The sequence below is a fragment of the Mustela nigripes genome, chromosome 2 (genome assembly GCF_022355385.1).
Source record: "Mustela nigripes isolate SB6536 chromosome 2, MUSNIG.SB6536, whole genome shotgun sequence".
NCBI classification, from domain to species: domain Eukaryota; kingdom Metazoa; phylum Chordata; class Mammalia; order Carnivora; family Mustelidae; genus Mustela; species Mustela nigripes.
Genome location: NC_081558.1, coordinates 8078471 through 8104926, shown reverse-complemented (window position 1 = coordinate 8104926; position 26456 = coordinate 8078471). Strand labels below are relative to the sequence as shown.

Here is a 26456-nt window from a genome sequence, read left to right as displayed (position 1 = left end):
CCTCACTTAGAGTAAAGGCCCAAGTGGTCTCCTCAGCCCAGACCCTCTGCGTCCCCTCCCCCTCTCTGTCCTCCCGCACTCTCTCCCTTGCTCACAGCCACACTGGGATCCCTGCTGGTCACACAACACATGGCACATTCCAGCCCCAGGGCCGCTGCACGTTCCCCTCAATCTGCAAGGCTCCTGGCCCACATGTGTGTGTGGCTCCCTCCCTCAGGTCCTGCCTTCTCAGAGAACTCCCCGAACCGTGCTGTGCCAGCGGCCCCTCCGCCCTCCCCTCCCCCGCTTAGTCCTCCCCTCCCCCGCTTCACGTGTCTTCACACCCTCATCACCTCCCAAACACGGCACATGTGACTATGGCCTGTCTACCCGCTACCATGCGGTTTTACCCACTAACGTATTCTTGGTGCCCAGAATACGGTTGTGATGAACAGTAAAGACAGACAGACAGCATGCTCAGACACAGACCAGAATACGGTTGTGATGAACAATAAAGACAGACAGACAGCATGCTCAGACACAGACAAGACCTGACGGCAGTAGAGCCCTGGCAGCCCTGACACACAGGCCGAGCCTCGCGGCAGGGCAGGGACGCACCTGGTGCTTCTGCCGGCGCTTGCGCTCCTGCTCGATCTTCTGCTGCTTCTCCAGCTTCTCAGTGATGCGGGCCTCACGCAGGGACTGCCGCTTGCTGCGCTTGTAGGCCTTGGCGTTGAGGGCCGTCTCGAGGGCCGTGTCCCTCCTCATGCACACCACCACTTCCTGTCGTAGCTTGAGGAAGGAAGAAACGATGCGCACGACATTGTCAAATCCACACATTTTTACATTATCTCAAGCTAGACACATGTGGCTCCTTCCAGAAGGAGCCGTTCTAAATGCCTTCTGGTGGGTGCCCAAAGACAGTGCAAAGCTCAGAAGATGACTGCTTCAGGATATCCAGAAGGTTCTCTCAAATCTTCAGGTCTCCAGTGCTGCCCCTCATCAACCACATGCAAGATATTCCTTACGGGTCATTCAAAGGTAGAGCGCCCCCAGAAACAGACCCACTTAAGTCTCTGTTTCCTGCCGGCAACTACTGCTTTAGGAAGGACCCACAGCTATGCATCCTGAGAGCGGCTAACGTCCCACCACCGAGCAGGACGTGGACAGGAGAGGGGGACAGCCAGCCAAAGGGGGTGTGAGGCCACTGCTGCTTTTAATTATCAAGGCCTATTTAAGAACCGCCTGGCAAGCAGCTCTTTGAATGGAAGCATCAATGCTGGCAGAAGAGGCTCTTTCCCTCAAGCGACGGGCCTGCGCCTACGCCCACCTGCCTCTGGAAGTTCAGCAGCCTGAGGGCCTTGAGCTCAATGGTCGCTTTGGTTCGCAAATCCCCGGCCAGGGACCCGGGAAGGTTTTCAAGTTCCTGAATTCGGTGTGCGATTCGAGCCTGCAGCCTGGGTGGCAAAGACAGAAGGAAGGAGAGGTGAGGAGAGCTCTTGTGTATTCGTGGGAGCCCACCCGTTCCCTTTAAAGGTGGGGCCTCAGGAGAATCCATCCCTCGAGGAGGGCAGGTCCTGGTCACAAGATGGGCAATGGCTCAGAAAAGGAAGCCAGCCAAAACCCAGAACTCGGGAAGAGCGGGGCAGGCCCAGCAAACCCGACCCTGACAGGGCACAGCTGCTTTGTGACATTCCGGCAGCCCGATAGCCAGCTGGGGGTCAGGCGGACCAGCGTCTCCACCTCAACGCAGGGACCACCCCGCAGAGCAACCGCTCCAGGCTTGGTCTACAGTTCAAATGAGGTAATCCCCCTTCTCAGTGTTTCACCCATATTTATGAAACGCCTGCTGTGTGCCAGGGACTGATCCAGACATTAGGCCTTAGCACTAAATAAGACTAAACAAGACTTATTCTCGTAGAGCTCTCAGGCTTACCAGCAAGACAGCCCATAAAGGAATTAAAAAATTAAATATCTACACTAATTGCAGAGAGTACCAAATACTCTGAGAAAGGGGCTAGAAGTGAGGGGGTTAGGCAAGGCCTCTATAAGCAGGTGACCTCAGCAATAAGGCCTCAATTAGCCAAGGAGTCATGTGCAGCTTATGTAAAGGGCCGGGGGTAGAAATGAGTCTCACTTATTCCACAGGAAAAGAGGAACAGGGACAGGGGTGTAGGCAAGGACAGAGCCTTGGGCAGAAGCTAAACAAAAAGGTGCTTATTGGATGGGCTCGGGGACACCAGTGGCAGGGTTGAACCTGGGGAACAGGTCTAATGGAAGTTAATTATAAAAAGAAACTTCAAACTGCTGTGTGGAAAACAGACTGCACAAGCAAGGGGGAGAACAGGGAAGCCAGCAAGGAGATGCAGACCAGGTGGTGGGGTCCACAGCGTGGAAAAGGCCACCAGTTCCCAGGATGGGGGTGGGGAGCTAAGATGAGGACACGGGATGGGGGAGGGTGAGCAACAGTGAAGGGGAGGCAGGGTCTGGCCCAATGAGCTGCAGGCAGGTGCAGAAACGGGAGGGAAGCGTGGCGGATGCAAGGATGTATCTGGAAAGGCCACGTTTAAGCTACCTACATGGAACTGGAGGGGAGGCACCTGGGTCCAGGGGCTGGAGCTCCAGAGCACCTCAGGTGGAGCCCTCTGGAGCCCGTCATTAGGCCAAGATTTACTGGTGCGTCTGGGGATTATGGCCAACAAGCAGAGCCCCTCCCGCAGGCGGTTTATGTTTACCAAGGGAGGCCAGTCCTGAACAAGCTGTCAACGCAATGGGGAAACAGCAGAGGGCAAGGTGTTCGGGGGTGAACCTGAGGTGCCCAAGCCGCACGGCCCCACACACCCGCTCTCTCCCCCTGCGCCGGGCACCTTGGCAAAGCAGCCGGCAACTAGTGACGTTTGTGACCGCCCGCCACAAGGCTCGGCCAGGTCGCAGAGAGCTGAAGAGCGGAAAGTGAGCGAGGAGAAGAAGGCACTTGCCTTCAACACCTCTTTGTACGACCTCTCTGCAGGGCAGTTTTGCAGAATCTAGGAACGTTCCCTGCCTGGGTCCCCTGTACCCAAGCTGTGGCACTTTCAGGGAATTACTCGGACACATGGGCACACATGGGAAAAGAGAGAGATGCAAGTGTGTTGATTGTAACATTGTTTTAACAAAAGATGAGGGGGAAAAAACTAGAAACAACATCACATCCCTTCCATCACAGGGTCCGGGTTAAATCAATTCTGGTAAAGCCACCGCCAGAATACGGCGCATCCAACAAGGAGAAAAGCTCATGTGGTACAGATAGGGGAAGATCTACCGCGCGCCCATCCTGAGCACAGGCACCTGTCTGCCTGTACACGCACAGGACTTCTCTGGAAGGATACACAGCAACAGAGAGAACTAGGCAAGTGGTGACAGACTTCCCATCTCCTACCCCACCGGCCTTTGGAACTGAGTCAAACCGACGTACACAGGGACTGACTGAGGCGAGGGGCAGCAAGCCCAAGAGCCCCCAGGCAGCAGCGCCCTTACCTGTACTCCCGCTCCTGCAGGATCTCCACAGGGTCCAGGCCCCGCGGCTTCTGGATGGGGGTGATGCGGCTCTGCTTCTGGTGCAACGGGACCATGGGGGCAGGCTGGGCAGGCTGCCCCGGTGACTGCGTCTGGGGCGGCATCACCGGGGAGGCAGCGGGTGGGACGGCTGGGGGCGCAGGTGAGGGGCGGCCCGTTGGCTGCGGGGGGATCAGCTTCTGAGGTGTGCTCGTGGGGGCAGCAGCATTCGCCATGGGTCCTGGCAGGGGTGGGGGGAGAGGAGGCAGGCGGGAGAGGCACAGCTTTGAATTCGGCTCGATTCCGGAGGTAAACGAAAAGCCCTCTGGGCGCTTATGGCCTTGGGGACAAACTCATCCCCAAACATGATAAGGCCCAAGCAGCATCTCACTCAAGGGTCCCTCGGGGGTCCTCCTCCCTCCTGCCCCCTCCAGATCTCAGGAGACGTTCCCCTCCCCGAAGTCCCGCCTGCCTAAGCACTGCTCCCAGGTTCGGTCCTTCTGTGGGCGGCCTCGCGGGAACAGCAGTTTCCGGACTTTCATCCTGTGCCCAAGGAGTCCTACTTAAGCCATGAGCTCTGCAGGGCCCATCACTAAACCTTAGGCTCCAAGCGGACAAGGAATGAGGCCATTCTGTCCATACTTCTTCCCCACAGAGATGACCCTCCAACACCTCCTGATGACGGCATCTTACACAGAACACGGAGGCTGCACCCAGTCAGCACAAACGGAACCCTGGGCCACCCTGTCACTCTCCCTGCCTCTCACAGCACAGGGGGCGGGGGGGTGGCGTTCTCAGGAGGGAAGGGGGTCAGACATGGCCTCTGGGCTTTGAAGGATGGGGTCTGTGGCTGCGGCAGCGCCTCGCCACAGCCTCTTACTGGAGGCGTCCGGTGGACTCGGTCACTAGGCTCCTCCTCTCCTTAGTGAGGAGACCCCAGGATTACCACGACCCACAGGACAAGGTGGGGTAGGAATCATGCAGTGGAACCAAACCTGAGCCGCTGGGAACTGACCAGGGACAGATAAGACCCAAAGAAGGCAGGGGCGCCTGGGGGGCTCAGTCGTTAAACATCTGCCTTCAGCTCAGGTCATGATCCCAGGGTCCTGGGATCGAGCCCTGCATCGGGCTCCCTGCTCGGTGGGGAGCCTGGTCTCCCTCTGCCACTCCCGTGTGTTCCCTCTCTCACTTTATCTCTCTGTCAAATAAATAAAATCTTTTTTTTTTTTTCAAAGATTTATTTATTTGACAGAGAGAGAGAGAGAGATCACAAGTAGGCAGAGAAGCAGGCAGAGACAGAGAGAGGAGGAAGCAGGCTCTCTGCTGAGCAGAGGGTGCGATGCAGGGCTCAATCCCAGGACCCTGAGGTCATGACCTGAGCCGAAGGCAGAGGCTTAACCCACTGAGCCACCCAGGCACCCCAAATAAGTAAAATTTTAAAGAAAAAAAAAAGACCCAAAGAAGGCAGAAAAAGCGAGGACTTGTCCTTGGGAGCCTCTCTCTCAACAGGCCCCTCTCAGGGGCTACAGGGCACAAGGCCATGATGGGAGCCAGGGAAGAGGCATGTCACCAAGACAGAGGTGGCTTACCTTCAGGCCAAGGCTTGGGAGGCCCTCCGGGGGGCTGACCTGGCATCCCAGGGGGCACTCCTGAGGGTCCTGGGGGGGGCATGTTGGGTCCTCCCATACCTACACATCAGGAGAAACAAACAAGATGATCGAAGGCATCCCGTGTTTACGCCTGCTCCCACCCCCACAGGCAGGCCTGGCTCCAGGGGACACAGCCAGCAACAAGCCCCTCGGCGCAAATAAGGCTGTGGGGAGGGGGGCCAGGGAGGCAGCGGGAGAGGCAACACAGAGCATGGAGGTAGCCCTGCTGCCCGAGCACCCTGAGCGCTGCCAACGCCATGCGGGCTCCTGGGGGATGCTGAGGGCAGGAGAGCCCAGGTCTGTGGACATCGCCACCCACATCCCGGTCAGTTCATTCTGCGTCCCCCTCCCAACCCCGAGCACAGGGGAGCGTGGGCCCTACCGTGAGGCCGGCTGTAATTTGGAGGTGCTGGTCCCGGACCTGGGCCAGGGCCAGGGCCAGGCCCGGGGCCAGGTCCTGTCGCGGACACAGAGGGTGGAGGTAGTGTTGGCATCTGCTGCTGCATCCCGGGCATCGGCCGCTTCCCCTGCACCGCCATCTGCAGGTGGTCGGGGAGGGGCTGCCCCCTGGCCAGCATCTTGTACGCCATGATCTGGGCTCGGAGCTGATGCAGCTGGTTCTGGTTAAACGGAGTCGGGCCCCGGTTCTGCTGTCCCAAAGCCTGGGGATCAGCACCATCCAGGGGGGCCCCACCTGGCCCAGAGGACATCTGTGGGCCTGAGGACGGGCCACTGGCTGGAACCGGACTGGAGGCATGCTCGGAGCCACCCAGGGGGGAGGGGTAACCTGTGAAGCAACGCGGATCTAAATGGTCACTTGGCAACACACATCCTCTGATTTCTTTTTTTTGCGTCACAATGCAGAATCTTTTTTTTTTTTAATTTTTTATTTTTTATAAACATATATTTTTATCCCCAGGGGTACAGGTCTGTGAATCACCAGGTTTACACACTTCACAGCACTCACCAAAGCACATACCCTCCCCGATGTCCATAATCCCACCCCCACATCCTCTGATTTCTAAGGCAGAGATGGTAACATTCCAACTGTGCTTACACCGGCTCCTATCCCAAGACAGGGGGCGGCCAATGACGTTAATCCCATGATTCAAAGGAGCAGCTCCCAGAGAGAGGAGACACCCTGGCAGCCTGGACAGTGGCCGGCATGACCGGTTTGGTTTGGCTCAGCTTTCAGCAAGCTGCCTGCTGACGGTCCATGTTGAGCTGTTACACAGATCCCTCAGGCCTGCCCTCCTGCCCCTCAACTTGGACAGACCACGCCTCTAAAGTCTATTCAGTGTGGAGCCCTTTGGAGGCACTGAGCTCCCCACCCCGATGACTACAGCCATCTACTCTTCCCTTCTCCAAGTGCCCGGTACAGAAAAACTACAGGGACGGCTTGTTAAAGCAGAGCCCCAACCCCAAGATTCTGTCCCAGCCGTCTGAAGTGGGGCCCAGGAATCCGTATTGCTAGTACATTCCTGGATGGTATGGGAGCTGCTGGCCTGAGAAGCCTGCCCTGCTCAGCCCCTGTCTAAACTCCACGGCTGCAGATAAACACGTCCTATCAAGGTTCCCTCTTCGGAGGCTGCTCTAAGACAAGCCAGCCCAAAACGGGCACCAGGCAAGCCCAAGCTCCCCAGCCCTCCATGGCAGAGTCTCCCACAAGACCGGACTGCCTAGGTCTATCCTGAATCTGCCTATGAGAGACTGAGAGACCGACTACGAAAATAACCTCAGGACACTGGGGTAGGGTTGGGACGGGGGGGCAGGCAACAGACACAAGGGAAGAAGAGTCACGAAGCAGTACCTTGGGAGTGCTGGTCCATGGGGCTTGGCGGCGGCCCCATCCCAGCATGGGCCCCCGACCGCATCCCCATTCCCTTCATCTGGTTGTAGCGGGGGTCATCTGACATGCCCTTCTCATGCATGGACTCCATTGGCTACAAGAGGGGACAAGGACAAGGCAAGCTCAACAAGGGGGAATAGGAACAGCATGCAAAGTGCTGCCTGAGAGTTCACTGCAAGTGGAAATGTCCACCCAAGGTCGCCCTGGTGTCTAACGGAATCACTGATGTGACCAAGCAGCTTAGGTCCAAGCCGTGGTCCTGGCACGGACTGAAGTGTCAAGCAGATGCAGGAAACAATGTCACTCGACAGTGGGCGACCACCTAGGAGCCTAGAGGTCTGGAAGTGAAGGGACAGATGGATCAGGGCACCGGAAGACAGTTTGGGATGGCCAAAATACCACACAGAAAAGACATGAGCTCCTGGAGAGGAGCTGTTTTTAGCTTGGACACCAAGCTCCCAATTAATCGTCACAAGGAGACTTGGTCACCACCGATCTTTGGATCAGAAACCCTCTTCCTTGGGAGACTGTAAATGAGAGGAACAGAGAGAAATTTCTGCCTGCAGGTATGATTACCGTACGCTCATGTCCTCACTGATCGGAGATTGGCCTCCAGCCCATTAGCTGGGAGTAAAGTGTCTGTGGCATAGCTCTGTTCCTCCTAAGAGGCACACTGGACCTCTGCACAACAATGACACCTAATTTCCTTCCAAAGGCTCAGCACTCAGTACTTCCCAGACTGGAATAGCTGGTAAAGGGGCCATTGTCCAGGACCCTTCCAGGGCACTCTGCTAGGCCCTGGTTGGCAGGAGTATCCTGGTCCCTGGGAGCTCAGTCTAAGGAGGGGCCCAGGAAAGTCAGCTACAGCTCAGTGTGCGCCATGAGAGAAGCGAGAGGAGGAGAGGGCGCTTGGCGGGGACCACAGGAGCAGCTTCAAATGCAGGGAGGGGGAGATCCTCGGGAAGCTGACGCCTCTGCAGGCGAGGGGTGTCCCACTGCCACGGCCTCTGGCCCCTGGGCTCCTAACACGGCGCAGGGCAAAGGCCAGGCATCTGGCAGACAGGTGGAGTATGTGCAAGTGATTCCAAGAGGAAGAAACAAAGGGGGCAGAGAGGGAAAGAGGCTGTGCTGGAGAAGCCAGACTCAATTTGGCCGGGGTGGCGGCTGGGGGCGGTGGGGAGATGGTCAGGTCACCAACAGCTTCCCAAAAAGGAAGCGACAACGTACTGTTGACAGAAACGTGTGGGGATGGGGAAGGCAAGGAGGGCAAGAAGGATGAGAGCGGCCCCACCCCTGACTCGGTAACTGACCATCTCTTGAGACTCCACTTCCTCGTCTGTAAAATGGGCACAATAGCCTACACCTGCTGGGCAAGGGGAGAGCTAAGCAGAATGGGTATGAACACACGGATGGCCCTGGGAGCAAGGCTAGAGGGGTCAGCAGAGACCCCTCGCCTCTAAGCCGCACCATGTCCATCTTCCACGAGGATCTCTTGTGGTCTCTGAGGCTTGAACATGGTACTTTTTCCTTTAGATGCTGACACAGATAGGAGGATCACCCAGGAACACAGAAAGAAAGGAAAACTATTTGTGTTAAGAGGTTAAAAGCATCTGATCAATTCCCAAAGTCGTTGGGACAGTGAGTGCGTGGCGCCCAAGTGCAGGACAGGGTGGGGACACAGAGCACAGGTGAGCAGAGCCACCCGAGTGCAGGAAACCATGTGACATAAGCCACCTTTTAGGGATTTGGACATCTTCATTTTTTAAGGAAAGGCAACTCTGGAGCAGTGGGACCACATGTCCCATGTGGGATGATGGTACCGGAGACACCAGGCGGGAAGGCGGCCGGCTCGGAGCAGAAGGCCGGATGCACTGCCCATCGTCCCTCCTCCGATCACAGGGACCCAGTCAGTCAGGGCAGTGGGCACAGGCTCCCTACCTTGTGCATCTGGTGCATGTTGTCCTGAGGGTACCCTCCAGGTCCCTGGGTTGGGATGGGGTGTCCTGCCGAGGGAGGCCCCGGACTGGGCCCCATCATGCTGTGCGCAGAGCCTGGTGAGGGACCCGGGCTAGGGCCCAACATGGCTCCAGGGGAGGGGCCCGGGCCCGGGGAAGGGCCTGGCCGCGGAGTTCCACCCAGGGGTGGGTCCGGAGTGGACATCTTCACAGGAGCTGCAGACAGTGGTCTCCTGATGGAGAGAAGTCCTGGTCAGTCTGGGGGTCATGGCCATCACCAGGGCGTCAGAGCTGGCAAGGGAGGACCCCAGGCAGTATTGCAAGAAGCACCCACTTGATAAGGAGCGGACACCTTTGACATGCAACCCCCAACACCCAGACCTCTCTCCTCCGTTCCTCTCACAAATGAGAATACATCAGGCATATAAACTCAGACCAAAATCCCCTGAGAGACAAGACAGGACTCAGGAGGTGGAGGTCCACAGCCACGGCCCGGCCCCACCTGGGGTCTCACTGCCCTTGCTGTTCTGCTCACAACCAAGACAAGGTCTCAGGGCAGCGGTGATACGCCCTTCACACCTAATACCTACCACCTTCCTAATAACAACAAGGGAGAGCAAGACTAAGGTTCAAAGTCATTGCCAGCAACAGTATCCAACTGGGCCTCCAGAAGTTCAGCAAATACAAAGATTCCCGGCAAGCGATGCTGGTTTTCCCCTTGAGGCAGTGAGACCAAGCTTCCTTTAAAATAAATGAATGGAAGTCTGAAATGCAGGTTCACTTACAGAAAAGTATTACAGAAGTAACAGCACTCTGATATCTGAAGCAGTTCTACGGAGATATTCAAGTGTCTGAGGTTAAATGAATGTTGCCAAATGCTGCCCAAAACTAAAAACTGATACTCAGGAACCATAACCCAAAGCCTCTACGAGATCCAAAACTACACTACAAAAAAAAAAAATCTAATGATGATGGTAAATTCTCCTTGCCACCCACAGGGCCATGAGCTAATAAATTTTACATATGCTTTTTATAGTAAGAGTTCAATGTTCAGGTAACCCTTTTTCTGTTGTGTACTTATGTATATATGGCCTTAAATATGATTCCTTTCAATTTCCTAACTTCTTTCGTGAGGACAGAGTAATACATCTGCAGTGCTGAAATGCAGAAAACACAGAAATCCCACCAGACACGGAGAAGCGCTTACCAGCTCCGCAGAGAGCAACAAGCCACCCTGCTCTCCTTTACCCCTTCCCAGCAGGGCAGGGGGAGGTGAGGAGTACAAAGAAGGGGTTGGGGGTTTCCTCAGAGACGTGGGACACCACCAGAGCCATAAGGTTGGAGCTGAGCCATGCAGGGTAGGCCCTCTCAGGGAGGGGAGAGCGGCCCTCATGTTGCCGCTGGGACCCCTACACACCTCCCTGCCTCCCTTCTAGATTGTTCCGCACACAGGCGCGCGCGCGCACACACACACACATTAAACAGTACTACTTATTATTCATTAGTCATTGCCCACTCTAGGCAAGCTTTCCTCCAGAGAATTATATGCAGGACCGTTTTTATCACAGAGTATCTTTTTTATCATTTTATCACACAGTAGTCCTCAAAAGGTGGATTCTAGTGGCTCCACTGAGTTCCCTCACTCTGCCACGTACTGCGTTATTTAAAAGCCCCTCTCGGGAAGCCTGGGTGGCTCAGTGGGTTAAAGTCTCTGCCTTTGGCTCGGGTCATGATCCCGGAGTCCTGGGATCAAGCCCCAGCACCCGGCTCTCTGCTCAGCAGGGAGCCTGCTTCCCTTCCTCTCTCTCTGCCTACTTGTGATCTCTGTCTGTCAAATAAATAAATAAATAAATAAATCTTCTATTTAAAAATACATAAAAAATAAAATAAAATAAAAGCCCCTCTCTTGGGGTGCCTGGGTGGCTCAGTGGGTTAAAGCCTCTGCCTTTGGCTCAGGTCATGATCTCAGGGTCCTGGGATGGAGCCCCGCATCAGGCTCTCTGCTCAGCAGGGGTGGCCTGCTTCCCTTCCCCTCTCTCTGCCTGGGTAGCTCCCTCGGTTAAGCCTCTGCCTTCAACTCAGGTCGTGATCTTGGGGTCCTGGGATAGAGCCCTGTGTCAGGCTCCCTGCTCAGCAGGGGGTTGCTTCTCCCTCTCCCTTTGCCCCTCCCCCTGCTCCTGCATACTCTTTCTTTCTCTCTCTCCCCCTCCCCACAATAAATCAAATCTTAAAAAAAAAAGAAAGAAAGAAAGAAAATTTTGTCTACCTGACATAATAGATATATGTATTTGGTCTCTGCTTCAGTTTTAGACTAAAACCCCTGGAATTTCCTAAGTGGTAGGGGGGTCTTTTGTTCTAATGTAGTGACTCGTGGTGGACTCCGGGACAGCTCCAGGATCGGGGGGGCCAGCTACCAGAAAGACCAAGCTATGATTAGAGGGTTGGAACGCTCAGCCCCATCCTCCAAAGGAGGGGAGAGGAATCGAGACGTGAATAATCAACCACGCCCACAAGATGAAGCACCCATAAAATCTCTCAGCTAAGAGGCCAGGAGAGCTTCTGGGGTGGGGAACACATCCACATGCTAGGAGGGCGGTGTACCCCAACTCCGTGGGGGACAAAAGCTCCCAGGCACAGGATCCTTCTAAGCCTCACTTTATTTACCTCTTCATATGGCTGTTCATCTGTATCCTCTATAATAAACAGGTAAACATATGTATCTCCTTGAGTTTTGTGAGCTCTGATATCAAATAAACCTGACGAGCAGTTTGTGAGAACCCCATCTGTAACCAAGTGGGGGCAGAAGTGTGGGTAACATGGGGGCCGACTACTTGGGACTGGCATCTTAAGGGGGGAGCAGTCCTGTGGGACTGAGCCTTTTACCTCTGGGTCTGCACTAGCTCTAGGTAATTAGCATCAGAACTGACGTGTAGGACACCCAGCAGGTATCTGCAGAAACTTGCCCCGGGTGGAAAACCCACACATCTGGTGTCCCCGGAGGAAACCAGTTTTCCTTTACTATCTCAGGGTCATGGAGATAAGAGGAAGGAAAGAGATATTTTAAAATCCAGAGGGAGTGTGACTTGCTCCTGCCTCCTTGCGATTTACAACTGCTGAGGATACAATCAGTGACAGAAGTAACAGGGAAGATGACCCAGCCAGAGGGGAAGCAGGGCTGTGGGCCCATTTGGGGGCAAGGACTGAGATTTACTCACTGAGCCCACACCCTTGCACCTCCCAGCGAGACTATCATGGGCCCTGCTGACAGAGGGGTCCCTACGGCTCACCGGCCCCCCAGCATCTCAGTGAAGTTGTTAGAGTCACAAGGCCAAAGCCACCAAGAAACTCACTGAAGTGCAGCCTGCACTGAGTCTGGACTCTCTTACTGGCCAACCGCATGATACTAGATGAGTGACTTAACCTTCCCCAGCCTGTCCCCTCCTCTGTAGGCTGGAGATGAGACCAATCCCTCCCTCAGGTGTCGCCAGCATCACCTGAGCTAACGCAGGCAAGGCATGTATAGGCAGGAAGTAACACAACCCTGCTGGCAAAGCCAAGGGCCCCCACATTTACTGAGCAGTTGCTTACTGCTTGTCACTACTGACCCAGAAGCAATATGCAGATTAAGTCCTTCCATCCTCCTCTTTTTTTAAAAAAAAAAAGATGTATTTATTTACTTATTTGAGAGAGACAGTGGCAGGCAGAAGCAGAGGGAGAAGCAGGCTCCCTGAGGAGCAGGGAACCCATGCGGGACTTGACCCTAGGACCCTGGGATCACAACCTGAACCAAAGGCAGACGCTTAAATGACTGAGCCCCCGAGGCGCTCCTCTTCTCTTAAAGAGACAAGTAGTAAATAAGCTTCCTAACTTAGCCTACCCCACAGGACAAACCTCAAGCGATGCTCCTGTCCGGAAGCGTTCAGGAGCAAACTCGGGTAGTAAAGGCTGCACAAGGCGCCTCAGCCAAGCTGGGGGAGGAACAGAGGTTGCCTGAAGGCCACACAGGCCCACTGCAAAGACCAGGGGTCACAAGTGATGAGATCCGCCCAGGCAATCAGCGGGCAGGATCTGAGCTACAAACTATCCTTCGCCCTCTGGGATCCCACGGCCACAAACGCGGTGTTCATATCCATCATCAAGCTCCTTTTGGCCAGTCAACCTTCTTTTTTTTTTTTTTAAAAGATTTTATTTATTTGAGAGAGAGAGACAGTGAGAGAGAGCATGAGCGAGGAGAAGGTCAGAGAGCAAAGCAGACTCCCCATGGAGCTGGGAGCCCGATGTGGGACTCGATCCCGAGACTCCGGGACCATGACCTGAGCCGAAGGCAGTCGTCCAACCAACTGAGCCACCCAGGCGTCCCGGCCAGTCAACCTTCTTAAAGGGCAGGGGTGGGCCTGCCCCTCTTGAGAGCTGGGGAGGGTCTGGAACGGGGCACTATGGTGCTCCAGCAACGTGCCTACTCAGGAGGGCTTGCCAAGTTTGGCCAGAAATGTCAGAAGCGAGGTGGGATCTGAGGGCAAACAACAGCCCCCCCCACCGCCTCCTTCACTCATCACGGAACACCTCTACCTTTCCTACACAGTAAACTAAGGATCTGGCATTGTCAGCAAATTCCTAGGGTCCCCAAGGTCATCCTATGGTCTTGAGGGCTTCAGGGGCTTCCACGGTTCAGACCGGACTCCTGCAACAAGTTCCTCTACGACAAGTCACTTGGTGTCTGGGCTGGGAGAAAGAAGGTCATTAAACACAAAACTGAGACCCATCCCAGACCAGAGAGCCACACCTAAGCAGATGAGAAAAGTGAAGGACGGGGGGACGGAGGGGACAAAATAGTGAAACCACTGGCACGTGTATGTGGGAGCCTAACTGAGGAGTGTGTAGTCTACGGGTCGGGTGTGTCTGGGGGCGCCACAAGGAAGGAATGGAGCCTGGGAATGCAGGCAGGCAGCCTAAAGGACTGTGATGGGAAGTAAAACTACTCTGGGGCAAGAAGCAAAAACCTGAGAGCTAAGATATTCAGTAAGCTGCAAGATGAAAACCGGTTCCCAGAGCCAAGGGGTCTGGAGGTGACGTGGCCATATCACCTTGACTTCTTTGAGAAGCACCCCAATTGCTGAACAATCAGAACCCCCACACAATCCATACCCGATGAGGCAGCTTCATGCACACGGATGTGGAGGAAGTTCCAAGAAGCAGGAGAGGAAAGAGGGAGCATCGATGCAAGGTGTGCCCAACCCAAGCCCCACTATGCTAACCGTAAGAACAGGTGCGAGTTCATCCGATAGTAGAAGCCAGCTCAGAGTAAGCTCGCCAAGCCATGGCTGGCAGCGGCCAGCAGCTCTCTTAGGAGGTATGTGAGGGGGAACTGACACTTTCCACATCACGGAGCTCCGGTGTTTTTTGTGTGTGTTTATTTTTTCTATGATAATCTTCTATTAGTTCTGTAATCATATTTTTAAAAAATGCTAAAATAGGGGTGCATGAGTGACTCGATGGGTTAAGCCTCTGCCTTCCGCTCAGCTCATGGCTTCAGGGTCCTGGGATCAAACCCCACATTGAACTCTCTGCTCAGTGGGGAACTTGTGTCCCCCTCTCCCTCTGCCTGACTCTCTGCCTACCTGTGATCTCTCTGTCAAATAAATAAGTAAAATAAAATCTTTAAAAAAGAAATGCTAAAACCAACCAACCAACCTAGATCAGAAAAATACCTGGGAAATAAAATACCCAGAAAAGATGTCCAGAAGTACCTTTATGGAAATTAAAAAGATGAAAGGATGTGAGGATTGCATTATTTTCTACTTTCAACCTCATCAAAATTATCATTTAAAATAGAAACATCTACTGACGTTCAAATGCGGAACCAGACTGCTTGAGGAGTAGGTCTAGTTTCTTCTTTTATGCCACCCCTTGCTTTTCTCTTATAAAAAACAACAGTGGGGGGGCGCCTGGGTGGCTCAGTGGCTTAAGCCTCTGCCTTCCGGCTCAGGTCATGATTCTGCTGGGCAGGGAGCCTGATTCTGCCTCTCTCTCTTTCTGCCTGCCTCTCTGCCTGCCTACTTGTGATCTCTCTCTCTGTCAAATAAATAAAAAATAAATATTAAAAAAAAAAAAACAACAGTGGCCACAACAGGATGGATGAATCTAGAGTATTATGCTGAGTGAAATAAGTCAGTCAGAGAAAGACAAAAACCGTATGATCTCACTCATAATGAGGAATTTAAGAAACAAATGAGCAAAGGGGGAAAAAAGAGAATTTAAGAAACAAAACAAATGAACAAAGAAAAAAAAGGGACAAACCAAAAAAAAAAAAAAAAAAAACCAGACTCATGAACTATAGGGAACAAACCGGTGGGGCGGGGGACAGGAGCTGGGGACCCCAGCCCGCACTCACCACACTGAGCACTGAGGTAAGGGAGGGCTAACTCTTACATTACTATACTGGACACCTGAAACTAATACAACACTGCTTGTTAACTATACCAGAATGAAAATTTTAAAAAAAATAAATAAATAAAGTTAAAATAAAAAGAACGGTGGTGGCCAGCCACTGAAGCAGGACAGACAGCTAATAGGAAATCGGGAGCTTCTAAAATCTGCTTGCTAAGACTATGTTTTTGATTTTGGGTTTTTTTCTTGTCTTGTCTGAAAACCAGCATTATACTTAAGTTTGGCCCCAGGAAAGCTGCGACTTCACTTTTTGGGCTCGGAGGAATTTCTTCCCCGACAAGTTTCATCAGCAGACACACCGTGGTTCCGCCGCGCCAGGGTACTCACATTAGTCAAGGAGCTGGCCAGGATGCCTTCAGCAAAACCAGTCTTATTTGTTACATGAAAACTACAAAACGAGGTTCCCCCCAATACTCTACTAGGAAAACTGTCCATACCCGACCAGACCTGGCACACTGGTCCGCGAACCTGGAAGGACGTATGAGATGAGGCACCTGCTGTCTTAGGGAACATACGGAAATAGCATATTCCTGACACAGTGCTTCCCCAACACTGGCTGCTCAAGCCAGCTGCCAAGCATTTTCCTTGCAATATAATTAAGCGGCAAAAGCTTGCCCTACACTTAAAAAGGAATACCCTTCAGAAACAAAAAACTCATGTCACGATAATTAATTACAATGTCTTATCAGTTCTACCTAAAATGCAGACATGCCAAGTCTGTCCGTTACCAAGTACAGTAGTTCCTCCTCCCACCAGCCCGCCCAGGCAGGTTTCGCTTTCCAGTTTCAGTTACACAGTCCTTGTCCTCGAGCAGATGATCCTCCTGCTGAGTTTTGCCAGAAAATCAATAGTAGCTTAACTCTACGTCACAACGCCTACATCACTAACTTCATCTCCTCTCATCTCACTGGCATTTTATCATCTCACATCATCACAAGAAGGGCAAGTACAGTACAATAAGGTATTCTCAGAGAGAAAGAGAACATCCATGCAACTTGTATTACACTGTTATTGTCATAAATGTTCCATTTATTATTAGTCGTTGTTAACCTTAAAAATAAAATTGTCAGGGGGCACCTGGGGGGTCAATGGACTGGGCGGCTGCCTTCAGCTCAGGTCATGATCCGGGGGTTCTTGGCTTCCTGCTAAGTGGGAGCCTGCTTCTCCCCCTCCCTCTGCCTCTCCCCTTGCTTGTGTTCTAGGTCTCTCATGCTCACTCTGTTCTCTCCAAGAAATAAATAAAATCTTTAAAAAATAAAAAATACAATAAAATTTCAGGGCAGCTGTGTGGCTCAAGTCAGTTAAGCATCTGCCTTTGGCTCAGGTCATGATCTCCGGGTCCTGAGCAAGGAGTCCGCTTCTCCCTCTGCCCCGTCCCTGGCCTATGTGTGTGTGCATGCACTTTCTATCAAATCAATAAATAAAATCTTCAAAAAAACCCAAAAACAAAAACAAAAACACGGGGCACCTGGGTGGCTCAGTCGTTAAGCATCTGTCTTTGGCTCAGGGCATGATCCCAGGGTCCTGGGATCAAGTCCCACATCGACTCCCACATCAGGCAGGATTCCTGCTTGGCAGGAAGCCTGCTTCTCCCCTCTCCTACACACCCCCCCCACTCGTGTTCCCTCTCTCACTGTGTCTCTCTCTGTCAAATAAATAAATAAAATCTTAAAAAAAAAAAACACCTGTCAGTTAGTTCACCTGCAAAAACGTGTGCATTCAGGAGTCACAGAGAACTATAATCTGCGACAAGCAAACTATGGCAAAACCAAAGGCAAGTCCAGAGAACAAACAATGCTCCTTTATGGAAGGAAAGGGGGAAGTTAGGAGGGCTGCTATAAACAAGAAGTCCGCGGGAGTAAACAGGGAGTTCAAACTGTAGTAGTGTCTCACTGGCTGGGCGGTTGCTGGGGCAGAAGAAAAAACCTTTCTTTCTCAGCGGGGGTAATAAAGTACTGTGACCTGCAAGGTGACTTCCAAGTAGGTCTGTTCCTGTCCCGGGTCTGCAACTGACAACTGGTAGGGCTCGAAAGCTCCTCTTTCTGTCCTCCTGATTCCATTTAGATGAGGTTTCCTACTATTAATTTTCACATTGTTCATCTCTTACTGTGCCTCATGTATAAATTAAATTTTACCATAGCTATGTATGTATAGGAAAAACAGTATAGATAGGCTTCAGTACTACTCACGTTTCAGGCATCCTCTGGGGGGGGGGTCTTGGAACGTATCCCCCACAGATAAGGGGTCTTACTGTATTATTTTTAGCCCAGGGAATCATGTATCATCATATTCACTGGAATCCAGACCTCCTGCCCGCTTAAAAAACGTTTTCCTTCACTTGAAACCCACTGAAGAGGACCTCCTCATCTACAACACATCACAAGATGTGAACCCATCACAACGACCAAGCTTGTTTTCTGCCCTTGGGGAGTTCATGCTCTAACCCAGCAGTGAGACACTGTCTCCACTGAGAGAATTCAAACACTGACCCACCTATCCACCACACGGGCATTTTCCAGACTCTTCTGACCATGACCTGGAGTCATGACATGACGCAGCAAACACACATCAAGTAAATCCAACCAGCTGTACAAATCTATCCTGACTACGCCCCCCGTTTAACGCAGAGAGATTCTCTTCTTTTTAAGGCTGGTCACGCCCCACCGGATGGATGTCAGGTCTACGACTGCTGGGTCGGCTGAGGTACCGGCCACCTGTTCAACACTGAGAACGACACCTAACCTGCGGACAGGGTGGATGGTGCCTATACCGCCCAGTGTCACTTGCGACAGGCCCTCCCAGCCACCTCAAATACTGACTGAAAACCAACTCTGCGCTGAACAGAGTACCAGGTATCAGGAATGCAGAAGCCAATAAAATCCCTGCCTCGGGGAACTGACAACTGAGTGACAGAGGCAAGCACACAAATAAAGATGACATGGTATTCCTCATGCCGGGAGTGGGGAGATGCCACGAACTTGTACCATGAAAAACTCAGCAGGGGTAACAAGCTGACAGGACCAACCATGGTGGCCAGGGAGGGTCTCAGGGAGGGGATACACCCGAGCAGAGACCTGAAGCGGAATGGGAGCCATGGGAGCCATGACGGACAGGCGAGCAGCAAGGACAAGAGCTCGCCGGAGTGGGACTGTGCTGGACTGGAGCAGGAAAGGGGGATGTGGCAGCAGGTGAAGTCAGAGACGGCTGCGGAGGGCAGATCACAGGCCTGGAGGGCAGGAGTCTACTCTAGGTGCAAGGGGAAACCACTGGAATGTTCTGGACAGGGCGGTGACATGGTCTGATGATGGTTTTAGAAGATTTCTCTGGAGACGCTGATGAATAGATGAAAGGTTAAAAGCAAGAAAGGAGTCAGGCGCACCTGGACTCAGGTCATGATCCCAGAGCCCCGCATCGGGCTCCCTGCTTGGCAGGAAGCCTGCTTCTCCCTCTCCCACTCTCCCTGCTTATATTCCCTCTCTCTCTCTCTCTGTCAAATAAATAAAATAAAATCTTAAAAAAAAAAAAAAAAAGAAAGAAAGAAAAAGAAAAGCTCAATGGTGACCAAGGTAACCAACAGGGCTTCAGCAAGCACATGCCCTTTGAAATATGAAAGGTGGTCCTTCCTCGGGGCTGACCGGCCTTGGAGCCAGATCTGGCAAAGCCCAGCAAGGCTGGATTTCAGCTCCAACTTGCATCCCGTGGTTCAGTATCGGTGACTAGAGGTGCCAACCCGGGAAACTATGAGGTAAGAGAGGGTTGGAGGGAGGAACAGAGGGGAATGGGGTTTTCTGCTCAGGAAGGGTAAGTCACTGGTCCAATATCACTCAAGAAGCAGAGTCCTGCCTCAAGTCTGTCTGACTCCAGGCTTGAGGATCTGATTTAGGCTGAGGATCAAAAGGCAGAGGAAAGCCTGAAAGGGTGCCAAGTGCAGGCAGAGCGGAGCACTCTGACAGGCAGGGGTATCCCGGCTGCGTTCCCAGGAGGCGGGCTTGGCTGCGCACAGCAGATGGACTCCCGGGCTTCAGCGTCACCATTCAGACAACAAGAGCACCCACCATTCTGCTTCAGTGGAACTTTTGGTGCAAGTCAGAGTGACCCACATCAAACCTCATCCCCTCCCTTAACAGGTGAGGCTGCAACTGCCGTGCAGCCACCTGCTTCCTGAGCCAGCGGGGCATGACTTACCAGCAGAAAAGAGAACTTGAACCATCCCAAGGAGCCCTTTGAAAGCCCACTGCTACTAAATCTGGGGTCCGGCCTCCTTTCATCTCACACACAGCTGGTGAACTTCACGCTGATCAAAACCCACTGTCCCCAGGAACAAGTATCCACATGCCAAAATAAAGACATGCCCCCTTTATAACAAAGTAACAGTCCCAGAGGGAAACACTGGGGACCAGTCTAGTCCCAAAGGCTTCCAAGGGGCCTGGGCTAGTTTATGCCCCGCGAACAGTTACCTGTGTTCTAAAGAAAGCCCCTTCTCTAAGGTAATTGAGAGGGAAATCAATGCATCCCTTCCTTTCTCTCTGCCCTACAAAATCCAATGGCCCAGCAAACCCAGCTACATCTGGCACTACCCTCGAGTGCCTTTCCCTTACATGAAGGTGATCCGAGGCCAAATTTCTTGTGTTCATTAAATCCACGTAATGAAAAAGTAGTATCATTGGCATGCAGTTAAAAGAAAACTCCAATCGTACCAATGAGCCTTATATTTCTAGGGATGATCTCCTTAAGGTTGACAGCAATGGCAGGTCCGTTTAGCCTCAGACGCGACTCTGATGTGTTCCCCGCAGACATTTCCCCCCAATATTCTAGCAGCTGTCACTTCCCGTTTTATAGTAGGGAAGTAATTTTGCACATCCCCCTAATTTTTTATTTATTTGTAAAGGTTTTACTTGTTTGTTTGGGGGAGGAAGGCCGGGGGGAGGGTGCGGAGAGAGAGAGAGAAGATCTCAGGCAGACTCCTTGCTGAGCGCAGAGCCCCAGGCTCAGTATTACAACCCTGAGATCATGACCAGAGCTGAAACCAAGGGGAGACATAACCAACTGAGCCACCCAGGCGCCTGTAGTCTTTTTTAAACTACAATTCCCTCTTAAGTGTTCCAGTCAATGTTACAAGTTACAAGGAAATATGTGAGATGGAAAACAAACATTTGGTATTTTCCAAAACCCTTGTCACCAAACACACTTCTTTCTTTCCAGTGTATTATGGTGAAAGTGCAAGCTTACCATTTTTAAATTATGAGAAACAAAACATAAGAGCTGATTCCTTTGCTACAACTTTGAAAACATACAGAACTATTACCACAGGAGAGCAAAAATATATTCTGTATCTCAAATGGCCAGGACATTGTAGGAATCCTAATAAATGACACCAGCTACCAACTGTTCAGTACTGTGTGCCAGGCACCGTTCTAAGCACGTTACAGTTGTTACTGTTGTTTAGACCTTGCAACAATCCTCATAGTTGGGTACCATTACGGAACTGTCCCCCTTTGCAACTAAGGAGATGGCTACGATTGAATGAGAACAGGGCCCTTGTCTGCCTGTTCCCCACTGAATCCCCAGCCCCCATCAGGGCCTGGCTCATGGTAGGTTCTCAATGCCCACTTGTTCAAACGAGGAATGTGAGGCTGGGCCATTTCTTGCACGACAGTGGGGGGCGTCACTCATGTAGTGTTCTGTCTATGGTCAGTGAGAATGGATCCCTCTGTGCCATGGCAGCCCTAATGATGGAGGCCAAAACCGGCTGACATATCTGAAGACTCACTAAATGCCAGGAACTGTCATCTCCCATTTCTCTAAGGCACCAAGAGGGAAAGTGGTAAAGCCAGGATTCGAATCCAGAAGGCTTAAGAGAGCCCTTGGTGAAGAAATATCCCTAAATGTCAGTTTCTTCACCACCAGAATGTTGTTCTCACCCCACACACCTAATCCCTCCCACATCCCATAAACAGCTAAGACAAGGATCAGGTCTAGGGCTACCTCCCAGTGTTCTGAGGGTCCAAAAAGAATGATAAGGGTATGTGGCACAGGAAGGAGCACTTATTATTGTCATCATTATATATGAATTGATTTTAAAGAAATTAAAATATATATAATGAGCACATCAAACCTGAACTTCCTGGGATATAGGATGACCTCAAATTTTGTTTTGCATTCTTTAAATAATTCACATACACACACACACACATACGCAGAAAGAACAACATTAACTACTGCAATAAACTGAGTGCTCGCTATATGCCAGGCACTGCAGTGTGCTAAACAACTTCCCATGTTATGTTTTCAACCCTTACAACAACTGTGGCAGCATTGCTGTCATACCTATTTCACAAGTGGGGGGAACCTACTGGTGAATGCCTTGCTGGAGGTCAATCTAGGATTTAGAAGGCTGGGTGTGAATTCAGTAGGTCCAATTCCAGAATTAGCAGTCCTCACCACCACCCATACTAATCACCAGCCCACACCCTCGTTCCCAGGGACGTGGGCCTGGAAAGTTAAAAAACCAACACAAGCAACTAACATTTATTGCTTACAACCCAACCCCGGTCCTGTGCCAAGCATTTCATGCATGCACTTACTCCATCCCCCACAAGGACTCTCCTTCATTCATTCCACAAATGCTCCCTAAGGACCTAGTATGGGCCAGACTCAGAGTACGCTCCAGGAGACCAAGCAGACATGATCCCTGCTGTGCTGGCCCTCAGAGAAGATGGATGTGTAATTACACACTGGGGTAACTGCTACACAGAAAGGATCAAGGCGATATGTGAGTGTAGCAGTGGACAGCAATGACTAGTCCAGGTGGTCACATGCGAGCCTGGACATCCTTCCAGATCCTGAGAAAAGGCCCCCCTCTTCCATCAACCTCCCTAATCCCATCACTCCCCTGTGCATCCACTGTGCTCCTCTCCCAGGAAGGGTAATGAGGATCACATGATAGGCCACGGGGAGTTGTTCCCACATTTACCATCTGTTCCCCTACAAGACTAGAGAGGCTCCTAGGCCATTCAACCACCAAGCCATCTAACACCCAGTAGGGACTCAACAAATATTTGCTCAACAGTAAAGGAGGAGATTGGGCCTGATGATAACAGCAGTACTTCCCACTTGCCAGAAACCATTTTACAGGTTTTCACCAACTCCATTTGTGGCATTATCCCCTTTTCACAAAGGAAGAAACGAAGCAGTTCAGAGAGATTAGGCTATTTATCCAAGGTCACACAGCTAAGTGAGTGACAGCCCAGGGAATCAAACTCCATTCCGGTCTGTCAGCTGAAACTGAAAACTTGTTTCAAATTCCTAGGAAGTGGCTCTCGCACTTATTCCCTAGTTTCCCCAAGGATTCACTGGGGGAAGGGGGGGATCAAGACTGGTGTCTTCGTGAGACCAGCACAAAACACTCTCCTAAAAGCCCACGTTTTAAAATAAAAGCCTTAACCTAGAAAATCAACTGAAGGCGAAAGGATGCAAAACCAAAACAATGCTTTCAACAGCAAACAGTTCTACGCGTCCTCCCCCACTTGCTCTAGACTCTCCAGGGCAAACATTTTGAAGTCACCACTTGCAAAGAATTGGGGAGTTATTTACTTTTCTTTGAAAAATCTAGAATACGTGATTTTTTTTTTTAATAAAATGTTAGGTAGGTTAACCCAAAGGGACTGCTAAGGCTCGTTTCCAGGCGACACTGAACTCATCTGGGGGGGGTTTCCTACTGAGCTCCCACCGCTGCCTCCCCAAAAAGACAACATTCAGGTCGGACCCGTTACAACGTAGCCAGAAAAGCTCCGACGCCTTGCTATTGTTGCTGCCGCGACCGACACAGCGACCCGGGGCCGGGACCCCAGCCCGCAGAGGAGGCGGAGAGCTTTGTCCGGCGACCCCGGCGAGAGCGCGCGCGCGGCCTCCACGCGGCCCGGGCCCCCACCCCACGGCCCGCGGATGCTGTAGCCGCCGCGGCCTCGCTACGCTGTGGCCTTCCCCGCGCGCGCGGTGCCGGACAGGCTTCTTGACCCTCCGGCGCCGCCGTACCCCAGCCCCGCTCCGGGCGCCGGCGGCCCCCTCCCCCCTCGGCGCCCCGGCTCCATTCAAACCGTCCTCCCAAGCCCCGCGCCGCGCTCCCCCCGCGGCCCGCGTTCCTTACCGAGAGCCGCCGGCGCCGTCGCCTTCCCGGCGCCGCCCCCGCCCCTCCGCGCGGGGCCGGGGGCAGAGTGGGCGTCTCGCCTCTCCTCACGAAACAAAGAAGCCGCCGCCGCCGCCGCCGCCGCCGCCGAGCGAGGGTAAGTCTCGCGCGCGCGCCCGCCCGTCTCGGCCGCCCCCCCACGCCGCCCGCGCACCCGCTGCGCGCGCACCCGCCAGCTCCCCTCCCCCCCGACAATCGGCTTCTCTCGCTTCCGCCGCCCGCCCGGCCTCGTGCGCGCGCCTGCCCGCCCTTCCGCTCCCAGTGCGCGTGCGCGTCCGCTCGGGCCTTCGGGGACGTGGGCGGGACGAGAAGGAGCAGGCGCTCCTGATGTACCACCCAACTCAGTCCGGGAAGGTCTCGCTCATGCGCACCGGGGTCTTCGTCCTCACGCAGCGTCCCCACGCCGCGGAGCATGCGCAGAGCAGGCGCCACTGCGGCGGCTATGGTGGTGGTGGTGGTTCTTCTCGCGGCTGTGACGGGAGGTTGGGGGAGGGGACGGAATGGCGGCGGGGTATGCGGGGAAGAGTTGGCCGAGGGTCCTTGAAACTCGGAAGTGAAGACCGAAGGCCGTGCGTGAGGGCGGGAGGCAGGCAGCCTGGACTGGGGCTGAGACTAAGTGGCTCTTGGGACAAGGGCCGGTCTGGGAGCTTTTCTTCATTTCTGGTCGGGGGATGGCGGGGTCTGTTGGGCAAGGCCAGGTGGACCTCGATCGTGGCTGCCTTTTCATTAGCACTTACCCAGCACTGTTCGTTTGCTAAATATTTTTTTGACCTGCTGCTAAGCCCCAGACGCAAGTCTTGTGGCACCGCATAGACGAAGCAACCATGTTAACCGTTGTCGAGCTCTGCTAGGAAAGCAAGTAAGAGGCAAAAGAAATAAGTAGAATATATTGTGTTGAGATGGAAACATGGACAGTCGTGGGAATTTTAGTTGTTTGTTTGGTTTTTTTTAAAGATTTTATTTGACAGATCACAAGTAGGCAGAGAGGCAGGCGGTGTGGAGAGGGGGGAAGCAGGCTCCCGGCCAAGCAGTGAGCCCTATGCGTGGCTCGATCCCAGGAGCCCGAGAATATGACCTGAGCGGAAGGCAGAGGCTTTAACCCACTGAGCCACCCAGGCGCCCCAGTCGTGGGAATTTTAAATGGGGCAGCCAGAGAAGGTGTCACTGGGAAGATGTTTGAATCAAAAGGTGAAAGCAGTGAGGGGCAGAGCCTTGTTCTAAATACGAAGGCCCTGAGCCTCTAGGCCGCTTCTCTGTGTTTTGAAAGTGTCTCCAGTGCCACATCCTTTAGTCCTGCAGGTGGGCAAGTGCTCCCCAAAGTCAGGGCCCACAGCTTGTGCCTGTCCCTATTCCTGTCTCTCAGGCCTGCTTTTACTCATTTTCAGGTCTCAGCTGACCACCTCAAGCCTCCACTGCTTTTGATTACTGCTTCCTTTTCCTTCACATTTCCTGGATGCTCTGTTGATTGTCTGTCTCCCTCCTCTCAATGTAATGGCAAAGATGTTACCAGTTCTAGTCACCAGTGAATACCCACTGTCTACATCTACATAAACCATACACAAACCAAGCAACTTGATGTTCTCCTCCCCTATGTACATGATACTTCAAATTTTTTATTGAAAGAATAATATAGATTGGCTGCCAATTAAGTGAATTTCATACCAGCATCAGCTCATTGCTTCTTTCTAAGCCGCTTGCAATAGAGGGTAGACAGTGAGATCTCATGCTGGAGTCGGAAAAGACCTGAATTTGAAACCTGACTCCATTGTCAGTAGCTGAGTGATGCCAGGAAAATTTACTGGACTCACCTACACTTTCCTTTTCTTCACCTGTGCACTGGAAACAAGCATGACCACAGATTGGTTAAGAGGAATCCATGAAAACAGGCCACCTGGAAGTTCTCTGAACCTTAGCTCATAATATTGAGTAATGCACAGTAGATGGGCAAGTGGAGTCTGAACCTCAGTATCTCTCCCTCAGGTAGTGGTTAAGTGTCCTTGACTTGCTAAACACAGAGGTGGTCCCTGGCCTCCAGTGGTGCACTGAGCAGACAGTGTTCCTGCTGATGGTGTGGGTAGTACATGAGCTCAGCTGGCTGTCTCCCATGTTGACCAGCTAATACATGATAGGAAAATGTAAGTGCAATGGAAGGAAAGCCCTAGGCGCAATGCAATCATAACATGGGGCACTCCTGGGTGTATGCCAACTCCCAAAGGATGAGCAGGAGCAGGGAGAAGGAGGGCACTGGGTAGAGGAAACAGGATGTGCCAAGATCCTAAAGAAAAGAATGTAGGAAGAGAACTCATTCAGCTGAGAGGGAGGTAAGCACCAGTTACGTTGGGCAGGGAGGGCCTCGTGAGCTTTTCCTGGAGTGCAGTAGGAAGCAATTAAAAGGCTTTAATCAGGAGATTCCCATAGTTGCTCATGCTGCATGCAGGGTGGAGACTGGGTTGAAGGAGGACAGGAAGTAATGAGTCCCTTTAGGCCATTGGCATGGCCCAGGATGGAGAGGACAGTGGCCTGCACTAGAGCGAAAGTGGCACAGGTAAAGTGAGAGGAAGTCGGAAGTAGAATGGATAGAAACCCAAGAAATAGACCTGAGAGGTGAGCCTGCGAGCAGCTTTCTCTGCCCGTGAGACAAGGGGGACGTGAGAATGGGGGCAAGGGAGGGGCGAGAGTCTGGCTTTCAGGCCAAGATGTCTGTTGGGAGCAAGTTCATAGACCGTACGTTGATGTTGGATTCCCAGGTTAAGCAAAACTGTTCCTTTCAGCACTTGGTCTGTGATACATTTTATGTTAATTTCTGTGTATGGCTGAGGTAAGATGGCAGTTCATTGTTGTCCACAGGAATGTTTAGT

At 52.5% G+C, this 26456-nt stretch overlaps 1 protein-coding gene across 4 annotated transcripts in view; it reads right to left on the bottom strand.

Annotated features, from left to right (window-relative positions):
- SMARCA4 (SWI/SNF related, matrix associated, actin dependent regulator of chromatin, subfamily a, member 4) overlaps positions 1–23666 on the bottom strand; it is an 87910-nt gene extending 64244 nt beyond the window's left edge. For 3 of the 4 annotated variants that reach the window (XM_059389036.1, XM_059389038.1, XM_059389039.1), the window contains exons 1-8: positions 23560–23665; positions 8950–9199; positions 6973–7105; positions 5545–5949; positions 5103–5201; positions 3496–3754; positions 1310–1436; positions 598–771 (exon numbers count right to left, since the gene is read on the bottom strand). In XM_059389036.1, coding sequence (XP_059245019.1) covers positions 598–771; positions 1310–1436; positions 3496–3754; positions 5103–5201; positions 5545–5949; positions 6973–7105; positions 8950–9171 — 1419 coding nt within the window. In that variant the 5' untranslated portion in view covers positions 9172–9199; positions 23560–23665. Of the gene's footprint in view, positions 1–597; positions 772–1309; positions 1437–3495; positions 3755–5102; positions 5202–5544; positions 5950–6972; positions 7106–8949; positions 9200–23559 lie in introns of all 4 variants that reach the window. The other variant, XM_059389037.1, reaches the window with a different exon arrangement.
- Between the last annotated feature and the right edge of the window lie 2790 nt (positions 23667–26456).